The sequence below is a fragment of the Engystomops pustulosus genome, chromosome 8, assembly GCF_040894005.1.
Source record: "Engystomops pustulosus chromosome 8, aEngPut4.maternal, whole genome shotgun sequence".
NCBI classification, from domain to species: domain Eukaryota; kingdom Metazoa; phylum Chordata; class Amphibia; order Anura; family Leptodactylidae; genus Engystomops; species Engystomops pustulosus.
Window position 1 is genome coordinate 89411439 of NC_092418.1, and position 23439 is coordinate 89434877.

General features: G+C 41.4%; 1 protein-coding gene across 3 annotated transcripts in view; it reads left to right on the top strand.

Annotated features, from left to right (window-relative positions):
- The window catches only part of ATF2 (activating transcription factor 2), a 55854-nt gene extending 32987 nt beyond the window's left edge, over positions 1 to 22867 (top strand). For 2 of the 3 annotated variants that reach the window (XM_072121668.1, XM_072121669.1), the window contains exons 10-12: positions 456 to 662; positions 11754 to 11859; positions 22181 to 22867. In XM_072121668.1, coding sequence (XP_071977769.1) covers positions 456 to 662; positions 11754 to 11859; positions 22181 to 22407 — 540 coding nt within the window. In that variant the 3' untranslated portion in view covers positions 22408 to 22867. The remainder of the gene's footprint in view (positions 1 to 455; positions 663 to 11753; positions 11860 to 22180) is intronic. The other variant, XM_072121670.1, reaches the window with a different exon arrangement.
- The last annotated feature ends 572 nt before the right edge of the window (positions 22868 to 23439 follow it).

Consider the following 23439-nt stretch of genomic DNA (forward strand, 5'->3'; position numbering starts at 1 on the left):
GAGGAATATTTGGCCACTAGGGGGCCCTGAAAAAAAAAAATATTTTTGTAGAATTTGGGTCTGCTGTGCCTTTAACACCATCCCTGCTGTAAGTTTCTTTAAATGAGGACAGGAGACATGCCTCCTATGTAAAAACTTGCAGTTCCACTTCTCTAAGCGCTTACATCCTACATAAATGTGATGTGTTATCGTTGCTTTATGATGTCTGAAATGGCACATGCTGTCTTTCGGCGGTGAAGGAGCAATATTCCCCTCTTGCTCTATGCACTTCCTCACCATCTCCTGAACAGAAGGCAGTTCTGGGAGATTGCTTCCCCAGCTTTTGTCTCCTTTGTTTAATGCTTACATTTTCCCTTTGCTTTTTAGTTTTTTGTTTTTTTTCAAGCGACGCAAAAATAAAAGTTGTATCTACAAATCAGCGAGACGCCAAACTACTTTGTCCTTGTTTGTTACAGGCATCTCCAGCTCCCCCCGCACCACAAACTCAAAGCACAGGGGGGCGTCGGAGGAAAGCAGCAAGCGATGACCCAGATGAGAAGAGGAGGAAGTTTTTAGAACGGAACCGCGCTGCCGCTTCCAGGTGCAGGCAGAAGAGGAAAGTGTGGGTGCAATCCTTGGAAAAGAAAGCCGAGGATCTGAGTTCATTTAATGTGCAGCTACAGGTACGGATGACCTGGAAAAACTTTACATTTCACATTTTCCATTCATTGCGTATAGGCTCATTCCGGCGTTACGAGTTTTCAGACTCGTAAACTGGTAATAATTTACAAAAAGATTAAACAGTCTCTTATGTTTTTCCCTGTTGTGTGTGTGTATAATGAAATTCTTTTTAAAATACCGACAAAAAGAAGAAAAAAAACTGCTTTGATACATTGAATCGGAAAGCTTTATCGGTAGTGTTGACAGGATATGAATGGTTTGCGGTTTAATGAAATGCCTTATAGGATGAGCCTGACAATTAGACGGCAGGGCTGATGACGGTTGTCATTTCGCGAGCGTGTTTTATTTGTAGCTTGTCTTCTATAGACCGTATTTTTTGGATAGGGGATCATTATGCTAATTCATCCCATAACCGGCTGCAATGTATCTTGAGATACCGGGATTTTCACAAACATACAGTAATGAACGCTCTTAATACATTTTTTGGGGGGCAATTAAAGCGTGGATGGTTTATTTCATTCATTATAAGAACATATTACAGTCCTTAAAGCAAACAGAGGAATGCCTCGCAGGGATGGTATAAACCGCTGACATGTTCATCATTCCTCTTGGAATTCATTGTGTACTTAAACTAAAAGCTATCATTAATGTTTGCCTCAATCTAACGTGAGCAGGTTGTAGCTTTTCTTAAAGGGAACCTGTCACCACATTTTCACAAACGCAGCTAGTGACAGGTTCTCCTAGTGCCCTATTAACTAAATGACACCCTTATTTAAGCTAAAAATGATTTCTTTTACATCCCCATAAAATCAATTTTTCTTTACCTGGCATCAGAGGAGGCGAGTCCTGCCCAGTCGACCCCCTTCCCTCTACACCTCCACATGTCTCAATGCTTTTCTCTGCATGTCATGTGACCGGGGCAATGTACTCTAAGCTCCTTCACTCAGTTACATTTGCAACGTCTACCCCATGTATGCATCTGATCACATGTCGGTATCATGGCATGATCACAGCATACCTTTATGGACTTTATGTCCATGAAAGCTGCTATGATTTCATGTGATCAGATGCATACATGGGGTAGGCTGTGCAAATGTAACCAGACCTTAGATGACATCAACCTGGCCACATGACATGGAGTGGCCAATGATTTAAGAGAGCTCTAGCTCAATGGTCCACATAGTAGCATTTTTCTGTAGTAGTGAGACCTGTCACTCAGGAACAAAGAGGCAGAGCAATGCAAGTAACTACTGAATATGCAGGGCCTCATTGAACTCACTTAGCGTGATTGGACTCACATCATGTGAGTTGCATATATGTTTATTAGCTGTTTTATGTAACATTTCAGCCATGAAAAGGAACCATTTGGGGATAAGGGCAATGCTTTCTAAACATAGTTTTTAATGAAGTATTTATTTTGGATGGGTTATTTGCATGGCAGGTTCTCCTTAAACAAATGTGTAGACCAGGAATTCAGGGACATAACAGGAGTCATTGAAGTAGGTGTCACATGGACGCTGGTGTATGGGTGCCGGACCGGACACGAACAAAGCAACTACGTGTAGTGCGCATGTGACGGAGGACCGTGCACTCTTGCCGCTTTTGAGCTCTAAAAGCTGCAGAACCCTGGGATCTGGGACCCTAAACCTAAGCTGCATAGGTTAATTTAGAAAAAATGCAGGGGTTTTAGAAATAAAAAAGGAGGAGACCTATGCTGTGATTCACTGCTCCCCCTTTCATCTCCATAGATCTTTCACGTGATTTGACACTTCACGGTGCTTCATCTGCTTTTTGGAAGACATACAGAAGGAAGATGAAAAGAGTCAACACTTGGCTCTAATTAGGTATATTGCAAAGTTTTTCTGGTCACTTGGTGTAAATTTTTTGGAAATATGCAATTAAGTTTTTCCAGTGTATCTTAAGGAAAACTTTGCCTCAAAGCTAACTTGAAGGTAGCCCCTAACGTCAACCAAAACTTAAAGGAATAGAAGGAAAACAGATTTGCATATATCCAAGAATCCCCATTGGAACATCTGTGGCCTTTAAAGGACACCTACCACCAGGATCAAGGATTGTAAACCAAGAACACTTTTTTTTTTTAATGCAGCGGTGTGTCCTCTCCAGCCCCATTATCCCGCTATTGTTTTTGCTACTTAAAGGAAACCTACCAGTTAGAATGGCAGGGGTAAGCAGTAAGTATCGAGCACCAGCTCAGGGAGAGCTGGTGCCGGTGCTTAGTTTCGTTAGTGTTAATAACCGCTGTATTGCGGTTTTAACACTGTTTAAACTTTAGAGCAGAAGAGGCTTCGGCGCTGCGCGCAACATCTCCGGCATTTCCTATGTAGGCGCGCGCACGATCGTGCGCACGCAGCGCCGAAGCCTCTTCTGCTCTAAAGTTACGATACAGCGGTTATTAATACTAACGAAACTAAGCACCGGCACCAGCTCACCCTGAGCTGGTGCTCGGTACTTACTGCTTACCCCTGCCATTCTAACTGGTAGGTTTCCTTTAAGCCCTTGTGTTTACAAAAAAGGCTTTACATTATGCAAATGAGCCTGAGGGGCTTCGGGCTCCAAAGCGGTTACTTGAAACCGGAGCCCATCGGACTCATTTTGCTGAATTTTGAAAGCCTTTTTCTACACTTTAAATGCAAAATGGTTTCTTCCTTAATATAACACACTGCTGACTCTTACCTCCCGAGTGACCTACCACAGTAGTGTTTTGTAATGGGCAAGCGACAATATTATCCATGTGAGATGAAGCAGTCATGTTATTAATTAAGCGATTTAATTTAATGTTTCATTGCTATATAAGTAGCATTTATCCATCCCAGCTTATTTTCATGCATTCAGGTATGGTCCAGACTGACACACAGTCTTTAGTAGAATGGGAAGGACCAAGAGGACTGGAATTTTGGGGGTGTTCCCTCGCTATCTTCTTGGGAGGCTGGTACATTCTTTTAAGACTGTAGAACTTTTAAAATTTAAACCTTGCGGTTTTGTTGCAGCAGAAACCTTAAGGAGTAAAACAGACAAGCTGTTGCCAATAAAAATTCTAGCACAGTGTGGAAATCTTGTAAGAGCCATATGGTTACTTAAGAGCCCTACAAGTGTTAACCCTGTCTTTCCTAGCCAGCCATGGATTTCTTTCCTGTTTTTTTACCGTCAATTAATACTTTTTAGGTGCATTAGAAATTTTAGTATGCTCTCGCTGGGACCATATACGGTCCCACAGTGCCGGGCCGGAACCCCATGGCACGAGAGCTCTGGGACTATGTATCCCTCAGAGGCGGCTTAGCTTAGATTTGGACAGTTTGTATTTGCACTTGTTAAGAACTTAGAATGTATAAAGCAAAAGTAACATTTATGCAGTTGATAGCGGAAAGGTTCTGCATTGGAAAGTGTCAATGTTTGGTATCCCAACAATTGCTAGAAGTGGGCCCATCAGGGGCGTAACTTAAGGAGTTGCAGAGGGTGTGGCCGCCCATAAGGTGTCTCTTTGCCATATGAGAAGACTAGTACTATAAACCATACATCCTAGTCGGGGCCTGGCACATATCCATTCTAGTTATTGTGAAGTGTCCCAGTTGAGCCTTTGAGGGGTGTTATTGGACCTTTAATATTGTCATTTTCTATAGATAAGACATTGGGGCTCATTTACCAAGGGTCCGCGGAGCGCATTTTCGTCGGGTTTCACCACAATTTCCGATTAGCACCGTATTTAACGGGTTTTTGGCGCACGCGATCCTATTTTGGCGCATCGCCGGCGGCTTTCACACGACACAAATCAGGGGACGGGCCATTGGACAACCCGACGAATTCGGACAATGCATAGGATTTAACATTGTAAATTGTGTCGCAAGACATGCACTTACAAGCACCGGGAAGAAGGTGAACCCCGGCGGACCTCAGCGGGGCAGCGACAGATGCAGGATATCGGGCGCACGGTGTTGGTGAATCGCGCCGGACTTAATCTTCGGCGGACCATCCGGATCAGGGATCGCAAAAGGACCGGGTAAGTAAATGTGCCCCCTTATTTGTTAAGCATTAGGGGTGCCACAGTTTCCCCCTCCCCCAGTCAAACAGCTTGTCCTTGTAATGCCCCATAAACTAAACATACGGCCATGTAGACAGTGTCCTTCATAATAAGAATACTTTTCTTGAGAAAGGTTTGGGCCTGGTTATATGCAAATGAGCATTTCAGTTCACCCTGGGGATGGTTGCAAGATTTGGCGCACCCTCTGTACCGCCCCGTTTGAGCCACGCCCAATTCTGCATACTGATAAAAATGACTATTATCACAGATTTTAAGGCGCACACATATAAAATGAGGACGTGCTCTAGCAGTTGATTTGGTGGCAGCGCACATCCCCATTTATTTCTATGGGTGGCGAATTCCATTTCCCAGGCCACAAATTATAGAGCAGATCCCGTCTCTGCCCAATTTTGCAGCTCGTACAGTCTCTGCTGCCCGTCACACCCCAATTACAGAAGAAAACAAGGGACCACAGACCCCGAAACTGCACATGAGCCTATGAGGCCTGATACTGAGGAGACTGTTTCACAATGTACATAGAAAGAAATGGGTCGGGGCAGGTGACAACTGGACCGTAATCATTTGGTGTATTGTAAATGATGATGCGTTCATGACTGATCCTTTACCGCTGATTTATAGGTCTGATTTGCATATCCATCCAGACTGGAAGAGGTTAAAATGCCCACACCGGCAGTGATTTTAAGAGAACGAAATCTTTCTGTCTGCCAACAGCAGAACCGTCGGCTGTGAAGAACAGAATGACTTGTAAAGAAAATTGAATGTCACAGAAATAATTAAAGTGTTCTTTATGTGCGCACATTAATCAATCCGGCGTTTTCCTTAATAACTCTTCACTTGACGCGCTGGCAGAGCTGATGAGCATAGTGGGCAGTAATGACCCATGATTACTTTTTACGTTGCATTTAATAGTAAAAGTAATATGTTTGGAGGTCTGCCTTTCACATGGCAATTTAGACCATGAACTGGATCACCTGGCATCGTACCCAGGAGTGTGCCCCTGCATAGCTGAAAGGGAATGGGTGGTACCTATCACTATACATTAGCCTGAGATGGCCTAAAAACGTAAAAGGGTGCAGACCTAAAGGCATAACATTGCATTAGGGATAACATAAACTCCAAAGACAGATACCCCAGTTAGGAGATTGGGGCAATATACCACATTCATATAGGTATCCGTTGGCCATCTTTCAATAAATCTCTTAAAGGGGTTGGCCGTCTTTCAATAAATCTATTCCATTAGACATGTCTCTGCATGTATATGTACCCGTATCATTGCCTCCTGTGAGAGCTTCAGCCGTTCCCTGTTCTCCCCATGCTGTACTTTGCATCTCTACACAGTTTCCTGTATCTCGCTCCCCCTGTCTGTCCGTAATGGCCGCCTCCAGTGTGTGTTTTTTTTTTTTTCTCTCAATCAGTCTCATTCACAGGGAGAGGGGAGGGATGAGTCATCATCTCCTGCTCCAGGCCCCTCCTATTTATCAGTGCACAGACATGTAAACAAAGAGAGTACACAGAGGGTCTGCACACAGCACTAAAGGAAGCATAAGGGATGATGAATGAATTGGTGAACATTCAGAGAATATTATTAAGTCTGTAAAGGCACATAGGCAATTTATGTTAAAGAGTGGCCAACCCCTTTTAATATTGGAGAAAAACTGTCCACCAAGACTAACACTGCCATTATTGGGGAAGATTTATTAAAAGGGATATTTCATACGTGAGCCTTTTGTGGAGTGGACCTTTTCACTAATATTGTCCTTTTCTATGAGTAGGTGCCACAGTTGACATCCCTTTTAAACAGCTTCTTGCATAACTATACAGAGTTTGTAGCCAACATCAGATGGCTCAAGCATATTGTCCACGCAATAGGATGTTAGATGAGACAAAATGATACTCACTTGCTCATAATCTATCACCATCCCAGTTTATACACTGATACAGATGAGGGATTATAGATTAAACTTTAACCAATCCCTTTAATAGCACCAATCCACTGGTTCTAGACCACGCCATGCAGTCTTCTAAGAAAAGATTCTCCTGAAATGTTATGTCATGGGAAATGCAATTATTTATTACAATAGACTGGCCAGGATTAGGGGACAGGTCTTATAAGGGGAATCGGTCATCAGTTTTGACCATAATAAACTGCAAACACGCGTGTATCAGACGGACAGATTTACAGCTCCTGCAAGTGCTCTGAGAAGGTCTTTTAGCCTGAAGAGCTTTTTGCTCTTTGCAATGAACTGCTCCACAGCCCCTCCCCTCCGCTCTGAGTGACTGCTTTAAGTATCCAACCAAAATCATGATACAGGTCTTACTCAAAGAAGGGGGGGAGTGGTCGCAGCACAGTGCAGAGAGCAGAAAGCTCTTCAGGCTCAAAGACCCACCCAGAGCCCTTACAAGAAGCTGCAGAGCTGGATTATAATTTCACTGTCCTGTTTTATACACAAAGGCTACAACTACACAGATCTCTGAGGCTTCTATTCAACCCTGTTGGCAGCTTTTTATGGTTAAAACTACTAACAAGATCCCCTTTAATATGTATATAGGACTGATTATAAAACAAGTTCTGGACTTACCATTTAAAATCTCCGTGATAAAATAGTTATATAATATGCTGTAGGTAAACATCTCACGGAAATGAAGAATGGTACAACTTTCAGTGTTGGGTCTGACAGCATTTCTATTAGTTATATATTTTTTTTAATTTATATTACTGAGGCAGTAGACCAGAACAGGAATGATTGTGTCCTCCACCAACATAATTGATTTACTGAATCCTTCAATCTAAATCAGCCGCCTGTATAGCGCGAGCTCATATACTAGCGAGCCAGCAGGATCGTCCTGCCACTTTATCTTTATCTTATAGCTACGCTATGCTATGTATTAGAAAAATAAGTTGTAAGTCAAATTTTTAAAAATTATAAACCTAGAAATCAAGGTGTTAACTTGCTTAAAGGGGTTCTCTAACATTGTCAAAAATAGGCTAAAATATAGGCATTGTCACTCGTGTCACAGTATAATTGCATGTAGCAAGTGGCATCAATGTGTCCCATATAGGTTTGTGGTCACTAACATTTATGCAGTCTTTGTATAATTCCGTAGTACAGGCGGTCCCCTACTTAAGGACACCCAACTTACAGACAACCCACAGTTACAGACAGACCCCTCTAACCTCTGGTGAAGCTTTCTAAATGCTTTACTATAGTCCGAGACTGCAATGATCAGCTGTAAGGTGTCTGTAATGAAGCTTTATTGATAATCCTTGGTCCCATGGCAGCAAAAAATGTTTAAACTCCAATTGTCACTGGATCTACAATTATAAAATATACCGTTGTGACTTGCATACAAATTCAACTTAAGAACAAACCTCCGGACCCTATCTTGTATGTAACCCGGGGACTGCCTGTACATGTAACTATAAAAAGAGTATACATAAAAAGGTCTGGCGTTATGAGGCTCCTATACAAATAAAGTACACTGTATATAAACTTAAAAACATTAAAACAAAAAAAAAACATCAAAAGTTGATGCGGTTTTTATTGCCAGCCCCCTGAGATGTCAGATGGCTGTTATCTCACCCCCACTAACGTCTGAAGTTAGACCAAATAGTGACACATTGGCAACAAATGCAAATATACAGGTAACCATAGGTAATAATAAATGAACCGAATAACAGCAACCCTGTGTTCAATCTGGGGGGAGTCGCTGCCCCATGCGTAGTGCCACCGCTCTGTGGCTTTGTCAGGGGTAATTTGCTATACCAGTTGAGGAGTTTTATAACTATCAGTTGTATTGGAGCTCCTCCCGTGAGAAGAATGCGCACGCGGCGCCCCACTCCTCCTTCCTCAATGTGCATGTCACCTGGGAGACAACTTAGCGGGGGTGAGATGCCAGCCACCTGACATCTCGGGTGCCTGGCAGTAAAAAACGCAAAAACATTAAAACAAAAAAAACATCAAAAGTTGATAAGGCATGAATTAAATTTTACTTATACAGGCCGTCCCCTACTTAAGGACACCTGACTTACAGACAACCCCTAGTTACAGATGGACCCCTCTGCCCACTGTGACCTCTGGTGAAGCTCTCTGGATGCTTTACTTTACTTCCAGGCTGCAATTATCAGCTGTAAGATGTCCTTGATCCCATTACAGCAAAAAAAAATTTAAACTCCAATTGTCACTGGGACAAAAAATGTTTTTGTCTGGAGCTACAATTCTAAAATCTACAATTCCGACTTACATACAAATTCAACTTAAGAACAAACCTATGGACCCTATCTTGTATGTAACCTGGGGATTGCCTGTAGTGTACTTTATTTGTAAAGGAGCCTCATAATGCCAGATCCTTTTAGTTTTTTTGGTATACATTATATATGCTGGTGTTCTGGCCAAACTTATTTGGGCACACAGCGGACACAGTTGCACTATGTGTTGTGGACAGTCAGAGAGAGCGCCCAACAGACGTGGACAGTCGGAGAGGGCGCCCGTCTGTTGGGCGCTTTCTCTGACTGTCCACGTCTGTGGGCACAGTCTCTCATTAAGGAGGTATGAGCATGATATTTGACTTGAATTCTCTGTCCTTTTATCTAGAATATCTCTGGATATCATTTTCGTCCTCCTTAGACAGAGCCCTTCTTTGTTCATACGTTACATTGTAATGTTGTTCCTTTCTGTCCATGATTAAATCTAATTATTTAATGCATTACTTTTACTGCCCAGCCTATACCGTCTATTCCACTTTCAATGCATTTGCCATCTTCTCTAATGATTTACCTTCAGTTTGCAGCCAGTTCTCAACAGCTCATAAAGATTTTATGTGAAAATTAACCCATTGGAGCAGAGCCATATTTGCCCTATTAAAAATGCCTATTCTTTGAAAAGCTCTGTATAAATTGCATTGCAATGTGTGCTGCGTAGGCTCATAAGGTGTTAACCAACATGGAATTTATGGGTGATCCTTAGTTCAGATTCTTACCTGGAATCACTACTTAGTAAAGTCTGGAGTGTATGACCATGCTTACTACACGCTGACCCGAGCTAGAAACTGTGTTCTCAAATATTTATAGGAACCTCCTTGAAAGAAATTTCACCAATTATGATTTTCATTTTTAAAGGAAGATGTCAATTATTATATTGGAAAAGAAAAAATATATTATCGTGAGAGCAACAGCAGCACCAATAGACACTAATGAGAAGTGCACCACCAGTTTTTGGCCACTAGTAAGCAGATTTTAGTTTAGGGTAAAGATAGCTACACGTATACCCAAGGGTGAACCTAAACACCCAATGGAGTAGAAAATTATATATATATATTTTTAGTAGGTGTGTACTCCATGCAGTGTCTTACACTTGTATTAACATTAGGTTTGAAGAGACACTTATATTTTTAAGAGTCAGGACCTGCTTTGTAGCAGGTGACTGCACCCCTCATGCTGCAGGTGGTGCTGCCTGAGACCAGCGGCTCAACTTGCCTCTTGGCTGTTATATACAATACCATATACAGTATATAAAACTTTCTGTTACAGACTATGCTGCCAACTATTGATGAGACTGTATTTATCCCCAGTTTTCTTATTACATCAAGGTTCTTGATCATCTCATCTTATAACTATATGTTAAGCTATTATTTTTTTCCATTAATTTAAAAAAAAAAAAAATTGACGAATGGGGGTCACTTGCTAGAGGTGTGTCTTTACATGGTCCAATCAGAGGTATGGTTAATAACATTTTGATGTTAAAGCTAATGACATTGCAAGCAGAAATAAGAGGTAGACGATACAGCGCTTTGTTTTATGTTTTACCGTAGCAAAAAAGTGGATGAGATCTGAACAAACCTCTTCAAAAGACATAAAAAACAAATCCTCATCATAAAATGACCTGAGGTGGTTTAAAGGGGTTTGTCCGACTGTTTTTTGGAAGAAAGAAGACATGATTTTCAACTTCTGGACAAAAAAGTTTTAAAAGTGGAATCAAAGCGCACAGAGGCGTGCCACTGCCCAATCGCATATGCATTTCTATGGAAACGCATGCAATCGGTAACCAGCATCCGGTTTCTTGTATTGTTTAAACGCAAGACAGCGGGTGCTGGTTACTTATCGCATGCCGTTCCATAGAAATGCATATGCGACTGGGCCATGGCACGCCAAATGAGTCAAAGCTGTACATGTGACTGCACCCTCAGGCTACATGCACAGAAACAGGTTCTGTTCTGGGTCCACAAACCATGTGTGTCATGAGCATGAAATCCAATGCTGAAAAAATGGTCTACAAAAATGGTCTGTGTGTCATCTGCATCTCTGGATCTGCAAAAAGAAGGCGTCCGGCAATTGATGTCACTAACTTGTCACATGATTGTGTAACTTATAAACTGGTCCGCAAATACAAATGGCATATGGATTACAACTGCATTCCATCCGTGTTTTTCACGTTCCATTAGACTTTTATGTGCAGGCTCTGGACGTCAACGTGGACAGGAAAAGGACACGCTCTGAGTTTTCTTCGGCCCAGTCCATGGTTAAAAAAAAAAAATGTTCTTGGGCATGTAGCCTTAATGTTTATGCCGCTGACCATTTCCATGACCTAAATTTTGTATCATGTGCATCACAGGTATGGCAAGTTCCAGACCCGATCCGTAGTTATGTCTGGATGGAAATCCACAGTGAATTTGCTTAAAATACAGTGGATTTATTTTTAATCTACAGATAATTCTAATTTCTTTCTGGAAACATTACACATTGAATACAAAGATTGCATTATGTTGCACGGCCGCCATCCTGTTCAGGATTAAAGGGATGCTAACTGTAAGACAATGGGCAATGCCATATAATGTATTATATTATCAGTAATGCGTTGTGTGTGTCGTCATTCCCTGTCCCTCATTTTATGTCCCTGGTGTCAGTCTCTCCTTTTTATACCTTGCGTAAAGTTCCCCTGCAGAGCTGTCAGATCCCTGCATGGATGCTATTACTTTGCTATGAACTTTTGAGAACTTATTCCATTTGGTTCTAAAGAGAAAGTTTCCCCTTTACCTCTAGAATGAAGTCACCCTGCTGAGAAATGAAGTGGCGCAGCTGAAACAGCTTCTTCTGGCTCATAAAGATTGCCCTGTAACCGCCATGCAGAAGAAATCTGGCTATCATAGTGAGTAATGTTCCATTACCCATGGCCTTGGGCTACATTGTGAAATACTGCCAAAATGATCCGTGCCTCTATTAATATGGGGAGGCTGGTATGCACTTCTAGTGTTTAGCATTAAATATTGGAAATAAGGGAAGGTTAGCGCTCGCTGCATTGCAATGTTGTTTCAATAGAATTAATCCGCACGCCGCTCTCCGTGAAATATTTCCTTGCTGCACATGATTAACTTCAGGGTAAGTCTCTCTGGCACTTAAAGCTTTAAAACATTTTGCAGATTTTTTTTTTTTTTTCCTCCCTCTCTCTCTCTTCCAAGCAGTTTTTAATTAGCAATGTATGTTGAAAAATCCCTAAAGCTAGGCTGCTCCTGTTTCCACATATACAGTAGGATAAACATATGCAAAAGACCGGGGTAAGTTTCTCCAGCGTGCGAAATAAACACATAAAAAATGATATGTATGTATAGTCTGACAGGTTTTATTGTAATGGGATTTATTCCGGCTGCACACAGAATTGATTTCTGCATCTCGGATTAAAAGTCTAATATTTCTGTTTGGCGGCTCGTGTTTAGAATGTCCATATTTTGCAGAGGTAGGTAGCCCCAGGTTACCAAGTTTCAGGCGGTGTTTAACCTATATGAGTTGCATATCTGTTAACCTGGATGACTCCTTTTTTTTTTTTTTTCCCAGTTTTTTACTGATTCTTTTTTGACAATGCTTGCATTGCTTACTACTATTGGTAGTGTAGAAGCCTTTGTAAACAGAGGCTGGCGGTGACAGACGGCGCCACAGGAGAACAGGGCCGCCAGAGGAGATGAGCATAAGGTGTTTACCCCTTATATACTTTTTTTTTAAATATCAGACAACCCATTTTAGATCCTAGTATCCACAAAAACACACCATCAAATATACTCAGCCCCAAAAAGGTATTGCCTAATTTCTTCACTCTTCTTTTGCTCTCAAAGGCTCTAAACTGCTAATAATGTGGGTACTTGTTTTAAAAAAAAAAGCTGTGACATTACTGCTTGGGAAGATCTGAGTGCGTGTCAGAGCATGTGAGAATGATGAGGTCTAAGGAACTGCCCAAGGAGCTCAGAAACAGAATTGTGGCAAGACACAGATCTGGCAAAGGATACAAAATATTGTCTGCAGCACTCATGGACTTAAGAGCACAGTGGCTTCTATAAGAAGTTTGGGACGACAACAACTCTTCCTTGACCTGGTTGTCAGGCGAAGCTAAGCAATCTTGGAAGAAGAACCTTAGTGAGAGAGGTAAAGATGAACCCCAAAATCACTGAGGCTGAGCTCCAGAGATGCAGGAGGGAGATGGGAGAAAGTTCCACAAAGTCACATATTACTGCAGCCTCCACAAGTTTGGGCTTTATGGCAGGGTGTGCCGACACAAGCCTCTTCTCATTGCAAAACATATGAAAGCCGCATACAGTGTGCAAGACATATGAAGGACTCCCAGACTATGAGAAATAAGATTCTCTTGTCTGATGTGTTTTTTGTGTTAATTCTAAGCAGTGTATGTGGAGAAAACCAGGCACTGCTCATCACTTGTCAAATACAATCCCAGCAGTGACACATGGTGGAGGCAGTATCATGCTATGGGGCAGGGACAGGACCACTGGTTGTAATTGAAGGAAAGATGAATGTGGCAAAGTACAGAGATGACCTGGTTGAAAATCTCAGATTTGGCTGAAGGTTTGTCTACTAACAAGACAATGACCCTAAGCACACAGCTAATATAACAAAAAAGTGGCTTCAGAACATCTCTGTGACCATCCCTGACCGACCCAGCCAAAGCCTGGACCTAAGTCCAAATTAGCCATCTCTGAAGAGATGGGGTGCAGAGTGTCCATTGTACTTTTTTGATCTTTTCCATTGGCTGCAATAGAACAAAGTGTAAAATATAAAGGAGTCTGAATATTTTCTGTACCCACTGGAAATGCTGGTTTGGCTTTGAAGCCCATATCATGTTGTTAGGCTTTTTGAAAGTCTTGCTTGATGTTAAGGGGGCTGCCATACAAGCTAGCTACAAGAGGCAATGTTTTCCTTATTCTATCCTGGAGGCTCATAAAATAGAGATGCTAATGTTAATGTAGCCCAACTCCCCTTTTATGGGATGTATCTGGTATATAACATGTTTAATTCATACATAAAATGTAGAGTGCTGGGCCGATATGAGAGCGCTCTGCCAGGCCCAGGATATTTGACCACCCCTCAAGGAATCTGAGAGATCTCCTCCAATTTTTCAGGGGACTGGCCATTTGCAGAACACACAACAATATTCAGTGGTATCTTATTGACCTTGTATTCTGATTTTTAGTCTATACAAATACCATATACAGGCAGTCCCGGGGTTAGGTACAAGATGGGTTCTGTGGGTTTGTTCTTAAGTTGAATTTGTATGTAAGTCGGAACTATATACTTTACCGTTGCAACCCCAGCCAAATTTTTTTTGGTCTCTGTGACAATTGGATTTTAAAAATGTTGGATTGTCATAAGAACAAAGATTAATAATAAAGCTTCATTACAGACACCTGTGATAACTGTTACAGTTGTTTATTGTAGCCTAAGGCTAAAGTACCGTAAATTACCCACATACAGAGGTCCGTTTGTAACTAGGGATCGTATGTAAGTCGGGTGTTCTTAAGTCGGGGACCGCCTGTACCTTTGTCCTTCTGATTCCACAGAGAAACCACTATTTCCAGTTCACCTTGATGTCCTTAGAGAACCCAACATATAGCATAGAATTCAATACAACTTTATTTATCCCAACAGGAAGCAATTTTGTACATTTACGGATCCAGTCATGGGATAAGATTATCACACAGAATATACAACATTCTGTTGTAAAATCCCATATCTGCCCATCCTGTGGATTTTCATATTAAATGTATTGCCTATTTACACCGACTTTAAAGGGAAAGAGCATGTTTTTCATTTATTTTTTTTTTAAAGCTAGATATTCCCGTGCCATATTTCACGGAGGAAGTAAAGCGTATGTCAGGATGAGCCCTAATGAGAAAAAACTACACTCTACCTGGGATAAAAATTGCCCATAAATCCCGTCCCCGCTAATTATTCATGTCTATCCCTATAGTAAGACGTAGGGCTCATGACAGTCGATGCAGCGGAGCGTCTGTCCATCAGGATGTGACTAGTCACCTCTTTGGCATTTGGAAGGTTAATTGCGCCTTGCCTGGGCTCCCTCTTTTTTTTTTTTTGGCTGTGATATACAGCGCTCCAACCAGCTGCTACCGCGGAATAAATGGCCAATTTTGTCCCTGGTACACAAATTTGTAACAAATAACAAAGCTGGGGAATGCATTAGGCAACATTCATAATATATAACCCACAGCTTTCTCCTTTATGATTTAATGATATTCCAGGATATTTGTAAATGTGAAGATTGTCTCCGCCATATGCAGCCACTTCATTTTAATTTGCCAGTGTCAGTAATTCAGGAGGATAAAGAAACATTCGGAATTGCATGCAAACAGTTCCTCAGGTGCTCGCGATAAAACTTAATAGCCTCCATCTTTACTTGTAGTCATTTTAAGCGGTTTTATCAGAACAGGCAATATTTTTTAATTTAAAAGAATTGAGCGGCAAAGGCAACTTTCCATTGCCATATATATTTAGGGAAGCTGATTTTGTCATTTCTGAGCTGATAAATCTTACTACACGGAGGCACAGTCGTCTGACAGGGCGAGAGAATAACATTTTGCAGTAAATTGGATGGGCATAGGCATATGTTGGGAGACTGGTATTAACAATGATTGCAGGGAGGATGAGGCTATTATCCTTTACATCTGATAAACCCACATAATGTCACATAGACGCTCCCAATATCTGGCATTGTGTGCTGGGCTCCGCTTTCATGTCTTCCCAATATCCTTATAAAACGTGCAGCATGGATATTCATCTGCGTAGTTAATGAGGTCCCGGTGCTACACAATTACAATAGCTAAATGCGCTGTCATATTGGGGAAATATTATCATTCCTGATATATGCTCAATCAACATTGTGTCACCTTGTAAAAATATGGGAATGTCTGGGGGGAGGGGGTGTGTATGTATGTATGTATACAAGATAGATTCTGTAGGTTTGTTATTAAGTTGAATTTGTATGTAAGTCGGAACTGTATATTTTATAATTGGAACTCCAGTCAAAAATGTTTTTGGTGACAATTGGATTGTTAAAATGTTGGATTGTCATAGAGCGCATGGCCGCGAAGGGTAAGTATATAAGTTTATTTTTTTTAGTTGCTGGGCTGGGCTGGGCTGGCTGTATACTACAGGGGGCAGGCTGGGCTGGTTGTATACTACAGGGGTCTGGCTGTATACTAAAGTCCTTGCGATCCGAATTGTAAACTTTCAGGGTGTGGTCACAAGTACCGGAACACGTTGTCTTGCATTAAAACAATGCAAGACACCGGGTACTGGTTAGCAATTGGTTGCATTTCCTTATAAACGCACATCCGATTTGACCAAGGCCCGTCCCTGTACCCTAGCGCTGTGTTTGTAAACACAGTGCTAGCGGTATGTGTGACCGCATCCTTAGGGATTTTAGGATTATTGTAGACAATATGTGGTCTGCACAGTAACCAATCCTATCAGGAATCAGAGCACATAACATTATATTACAAAGAACACTAAGAGCAGAGATATGCTCACAGCAGATCCAACGTAAATACAAAAATGTAAATCTTTATTAGCATATAAGCAGAACCTATCGGAAGAACCTCTAAAATCCCAAGAACCATATATAATAATATACAATACCCACTAAAGTGTGGTATAATCACTCTCCAACACCTTCACCCCCCAAAAATGTCGTCATAAATATCACACAATATCACATAGATGTCAATACTATGACCCAGCTCCTGTCCGAACCCAAGTCCAATCCAAGGCGGATAAGACTGTAAACCAGTGCTCAAAATACACAATATGAACCCATATGGCAAGTTACAAGAGCCGGGGAGAGAGCCACAGGGAATGATAATATTTTGGGGAAGATTTATTGGTAGAATAGAATGTTATTGTAATTTGTGACATATTTGTCACAGGTTTTAGACACTAAAAATTAGTAAGATAAAAGGTTATGACCTTTGTGGGAAAGTCAAAATTATTTCTGGTGTGAACAAATCAAAGAGGTACAAAGTTAAACTATTCTTAAAGGACACCTGTCATCAGGTCTCTGCCACTAGTCCTGTCACCTCTACCTGTTGGAGCAGCTCACAAGGATCCCATCCCAGCCTTTATCTAGTTATTTCATACATTATTCATGGTAAAATCATCTATTTTTTATCATGTAAATGAGGCTGGTCACATGGTCAGAGGCAGTGATGTCACTCCTGTTACCCCTCCCCTCTCCTCCCCCTGCTCATGTCTGTGTGTAATGTATAGTAAAGCATTGCTGGTGTCTGTGCTGCATCTGCTGACATGCTGCATCCTCCTAATATACAGGTGAGAGACACAGACATCAGCTACACATGAATCTGACATGTTCTGCTGTAACATGGCTGCCTGGAGCTGCTGTATCTCTCCTATACAGACACACACACACATGCACACACAGGCTGAAGGGGGCGTGGCCACCAGCACCAGGAAGCACAGCATTATACAGCTTCACATCATTATACAGGCTGTCAGTCATGTACTGGGGGTGTGGCTGTGCCTCCCACTCATGAATAGAGTGGACAGCTTGAATATGCTAATGCTTCATTGGACTCACAGGTCATTTGCATACAGCTTTAGGACCTCATTGCTTAGGTTTACAGGCATGTAGAGGGACAATGAAGGGATAGAGGCAATGCTCTCTAATGGCAGTTTATGAAAATATATTTAGTTTAGGGGGTTATTTTGCATGACGGGTTCTCTTTAAGTTTTGTACAAACTAAGTTAGGGGATAACAAGCTGAGGGTCCAACAACTGAAACCCCCCTTGATCTCAATGAAGGGAGCCCTGCAATCCAGAGAACGAGGGTCCAGTTCCTGTTAATGTATGACAATGTAGGAAATTGCAGAGCAAAGAGCTCTGGCATTGCAATAGATAGTGAATTTGAGTGCTGGAGATAGGTCAGTGCTGTGCACTCTAAATTTCTGACACTCCTATACAATAACCGGACCCATTTTTGATCTGCGGCTTCACTCACTAGTTAGGACGGGAACCTCGTTCTCCTCACTGGGGCTCCTGTTGTTATTATGATCAATGGGAATCCCAGTAGTCGGATTATTTCCCTAGATGGGATGGGAGGGGTGGCTGAGCAGGACAGGCTATATAACATAAAGTGGATTTTGTAGGGATGTGTGGTAAGCAATTTTTACACTAAATGAATGGGGCATTTAGTTAATAGAGCTCTATGGGTAACTGTCACTAGCTGTATTTGTGAAAATGTGGTGACAGGCTCCCTTTAAATGGAAATCCTATCCTTACCAGTCCCTCATCACTCCTATTCTGACACTACCAATCCACTTCTTACCTTCTCCACTTCTCCATCCTGCTCCTCCTGACACAGCCGTGACCACTGAGCTCTCCACTCCTGCCATGGATTGGTCATATCAGTTACGTGTCCTTGCGTGGACATCATTACAAAGACAGATAGTTACACTGGTGTAAGATGTTCCCAAAATTAATAGGAGACGTTCTGTGACCACCCAAAGCCCTTATTATAATGGATTACAATTATACAACCACATGCAATGCTGCATTGTTCCTGTAGTGGTCGCTGCAGAGAAAATGTAGGATTGATTTGTAAAGCACTGTGGAATTTGATGGCGCTATATGAATAAAGATTATAATTATTATTCTTTAAAGGGATATTCCAGGAATATATATTAATCATAATCAAATGGGTCTTTAAAATATAAGCTAATATGTAATTAGTTCTTATTTAAAATTTAGTTTCCCTTAGCGGAAAATGTTTTGGATATACAGTATGATGGAGAATTAAAATGCAACTGGCCCTTTATTCAGTCCCGTGACTTTGTCCATGTGGAGGAGACATTGGACAGAAGATGGCCGCTGGTCACATGTCCAAATCACATGTCCTGCATCTGCCTGGGCAGGTCATGTGATCATCACATCATCATGTTGGGTTGTAGTGGGTTGGTTGCAGTGCACCCAGTTTGGTCGGTGTTGTGGTGAGACGTCATCTCAGTGAGGTAATGTGCAGTGATGGCAGTTACACATCATTACTATGGTAACAGAGCAGGACAGTCTGTTACATCATCACTGGGAGTAGAGTATAAGAGGGAGGAGCTGTTACTGAGAACTGAAGGATTGTCAGAGTTGTATTGTCCTGTGCGACCATCTTGGAGATGACTATGCCGACTTTAGAGAGGCCATAAAATTTAGTGAATCATAAGAGCAAACTATTTAGGCTCCGTTTTGTGATTAATGACATTGAGTTTTGTTATATTCATTTATTTATAGCATTCCTGGAATATCCCTTTAAGTTGTTGTTGTTTTTTTTTTTTTTTTCTTAATCAACTATAGAAATAATTCCAGGAGGGGAATAACATTACTGTATATCCTTTAGCAAATGCCATAAATATATATACAGTCCCCGGGTTATGTATAAGAGAGGTCCTGTAGGCTTGTTCTCAAAGAGGGCCGGTCACCCTGAAAAAGACCCCCACCAAAGGTGCCCCCCCACCCCCCATAATCCTCTCCCCAGCCAGTTGTTTGTTTTTTTTTTTTTTATTTATGCTTGGAAAGTAGGTTTTACCAGATCCAACCTCTTACCAAATAAGAGGTCGGACCCTCGTATCTTGTGAGCTGCAGTCGGGTTCATTCACTCCCCCAGCACACCCCTGTCAGATAGGAGCTATAGGAGAAGCCGGCAGCATTGCATATATTTTTATTTATATTGGCTCTCCGCAATGCATTTGGTAAAATTCACTGTTGCTTCCATATGACTGTCTGATTTTTCTTTCAACATAGTGTGTACAGAATTCCAGATAATGATTTGTGTGCTAAAAATCGTGAACTCCAGTTGGATATACGCGGACCTGCTTATTAACATTGCCGGCCGGCCACGCCACACTGAAAGCGGCCGAATGTTATGTGTGCGTGTGTGTGTGATATATATATATCACATGGAGGAGCAGTTTCCCAAGGGTGGGGGGGGGACTGCTCCTTTCCAGCCCCTCCCAGGGGACGAGTGCCTAGTCACACAGCAGATGCTAATGAAAGGTACTATACAACATCTTTTTTTCTGTTAAACCTATTTTTTATACAAAAACACCTTGGCAGTGTATGTACTATGCTCTGTGGGGACTGGGGGAGTGCTAAAAATGGGTCTCCTGGTGACAGGTTCCCTTTAAGTAGGGGACCACCTGTATATTAAATTGCAATCCACATAACTAATACATTTTTCTGCAGAGATGGAATAGAATAAAGTGAATGTTTTTCCATTTGTCTGTGATTTTCTGCGCCGGTTCCAAAGAATAATTAAGCGGAAACGTGTTTGCAAAGTTACTTTGGGGTGTCCTTCCTGCAGCATTAGCGTAAAAATCTGTTCAGGAAGAAGCCAAGTCTGTGGGCTCGGATCATGATTGCCGGTCTCTTTACAACATCGCGGCGCTCGCCTTAACTCTTTTATGTGTTAAAACATCATCATCATTACCTCGCCATTTAAAAATGTTTGTTGGTTAGCAAAGCGATTTGCACATTTTGCCATCTACAATTTCCAGTGATGTATTTTCATTGGCTTCTTAATTATCTTTTTAGGATCCGCTCAGAAGGACTAAATTATTAGATTCAGCGTGCGGAATAGTGGATGTTTTCGGTGTCCTGAGCCCAATTAATTTGTGCATCTCTGGAACAGCTGGTGGCATTTAGGCTCTAAATACTGCTTATTCTCCTGAGTGCACACCATTACAGTCAGGTGCCGGCATCATCACTCGCTGCACTTAATGGAAAGGCATCCCCCCCATAAATGTGAAAAATCATCTTTATTTGCCATGGAATCATTGCGAGGTGTGTTTACATCACATCTATAATTAGACGCCATTAGTTCAATTAAACTGCTTTACAGTAGAATCTTTTCAAGAACAACATTGTTGCGCGTTCATCTCGAAAAAAATCAAGTTGCGCGGTTGACGTGGGGTTTTTTTTCCTCAGGATTTTATCTAAATTTAAAAAGCAGGAAATGTCAGATGCCCGGGGACATTAATGAAGCTGCGCGGCTGCTGATATTCCATCTTAAAGATAAATGCTTCTTGTAGATGGATGAGAAATGGGACTGGGAAGTAGGGGGTTGGGGCAGACAGAGTGTTCAGAATAAAGTAGACCTGATGCGCCTCTTGTATCCTCAATGACATAACATCTTCTTTACAACTGAGTTATACTGCCCTTCTGACCATTACCATTGATTGGACAGTGTCAGCTGGGAGTGACCAACCAATTTATTTAGCATTTTTGTGGATGAATAACCGAGAGAGCACAAATATACAACATCTACCACCAGGATGAAAGATTGTAAACCAAGCCTACTGACATACTGGTGTGTGCCCCCTCTAGTGGGATCTGTTCTTCTTTTAGCTTCTTATGTCCTTTTTTTTTTTTTTTTTTTTTTTTTTTTTTAAGGCTTTTAAAATTATGCAAATTTGCCGAGTGAACTCATCAGTTTTAATGTGCTGGAGAACCTGAAATTAAGTCCTTAAATTCTCTGCAACACCACCTCAGGTGAAATGAGGCATTACATGATGGCCATTGAAATTAGAGAGATATCCATAGTCTGCATGAGTAGTGAATTATAATATAGGTGGTTTGGGCCCAAACCTTCTACGGGGTCCATGGCCACCCAAACCACCCAGCAAATTTTACACTGAGAAGATCCTCACCCATGTAATCGTCATACATCTCTTCCTGCTTTCAATACACATGTACACAGGAGCCATTTCAGGACCTCCAAAAGTCCTGAAACTGCAGTTTGAAAGCAGGCAGAACGGATGCATCCTCCATTCCCGAAAAACCTTGTACCATATGTAGAAAGTGAATTCTAGACTTGTAGGGGCGATAATATTTATACAGCCCAGGGCCCGTGGCAGTCTTAATCCACCCCTGATGAGCGGATTTCCCACACTAGCTTATCTGCCACTTCAAATAGCTGATTGACAGGCTGCAGAGATTCGGATCCCCAACCCATCTCCGATGGATAGCCTATCAATATGGAGAAAATTAGGAAACCTCTATAATTAGACTAGCCCCTTTAAGTCTATAGTAGATAAGGTATCCTATGGCAGTAAAGTCATGTAGATATTTCATATATTTGGACACTGACATGTATTTTGTATCTATACCTTTAGTAGATACCGAGAAAGATGACAGCTCCGAAGACCTGTCGATGCCTGGCAGCCCACAGACCGAAGCCATCCAGCACAGTTCAGTCAGCACTTCCAATGGCGTGAGCTCCACCTCCGTGGCAGAAGCAATAGCGACATCCGTTCTCACCCAGATGGCGGATCAGAGTACAGAACCAGCGGCCGCACACGCTTCTATGGCCCCTCCGCCCACGCAGCCTTCAGGAAGTTGATTAGAACCATGTACCACATTGTATCGTAAACGATGATTGGTGACTTCTCATTGGAAAAAGTCGTCAAAAGGCCAGTTTTTATCGTGAGAGGTGAAAATATCGTAAACGTCTTTTATGTTTTACATTGTAGCCACTAAGGAACAAGGCCTGCCCTTCTTCAGGAGGAAGTGTCTCCCAATTTCTTAAAGTTACTTTTGTGCTTTTAATCTTTTTAATGTGATCACTTTCTTTCTAAAAACATGTGTATCATATGTTTGACAGTACGGGGTTAAAAAAAAAAAAAAGTAGCCTTCTTAAAATATTGGGATGATCATCTGAGACCCAGGTCAGAGGCTACAGCAATTACTATGTCACCTTTATACCAAAGTTGCATAGTTGAGGTCTTAATGCACTAGGCGTGAGATAGAAAGACAAAATCACTTTTGCTTTTAATCTTTTTGCCGATTTTTTTTTTTTTTTTTTTTTTTTTTTTTTTTTTTTTCTTTTTAATTTGCACAGGGAGAGTAGTGAAGGATAATTCTTTTATGTTTTGTTAGTCTTTTTTTTTTTTTCCTCTAATTGCACAAAATCTTAATGGTCCGGACATGATTTACATTTAATATGGGGAAAAAAAACTAAAAAATATATTTCATTTGTAGACGTTGTAGTCTAAGTGCAATATTCTTTAGTTGCCTTTTTGTTTTTTTTTATTTACTTTTTTATTTTTAGTGAAAACGAGCACTAGTTAAGGAAAATGAAACATATTTTAGGAGCTAGACCTTTGTAGATGCTTTAATGGCACCCAAAGCTTCTCTTTACTGTGCAAGGATGAGCCTAAAGAGCTACCTACACATGAAAGAACACTTGTAACACAAGTTTTTGTTTTTATTGGAAGCTATGTACATACAGAAACTATTATTTAAAGGACATCTACCACCAGGATGAAGGATTGTAAACCAAGCACACTGACATACTGGTGTGTGCCCCCTCTGGCAGGATCCACTCTTCTTTAAGCTTCTTATGCCCTTGTTTTTAAGAAAAATATGGCTTTAA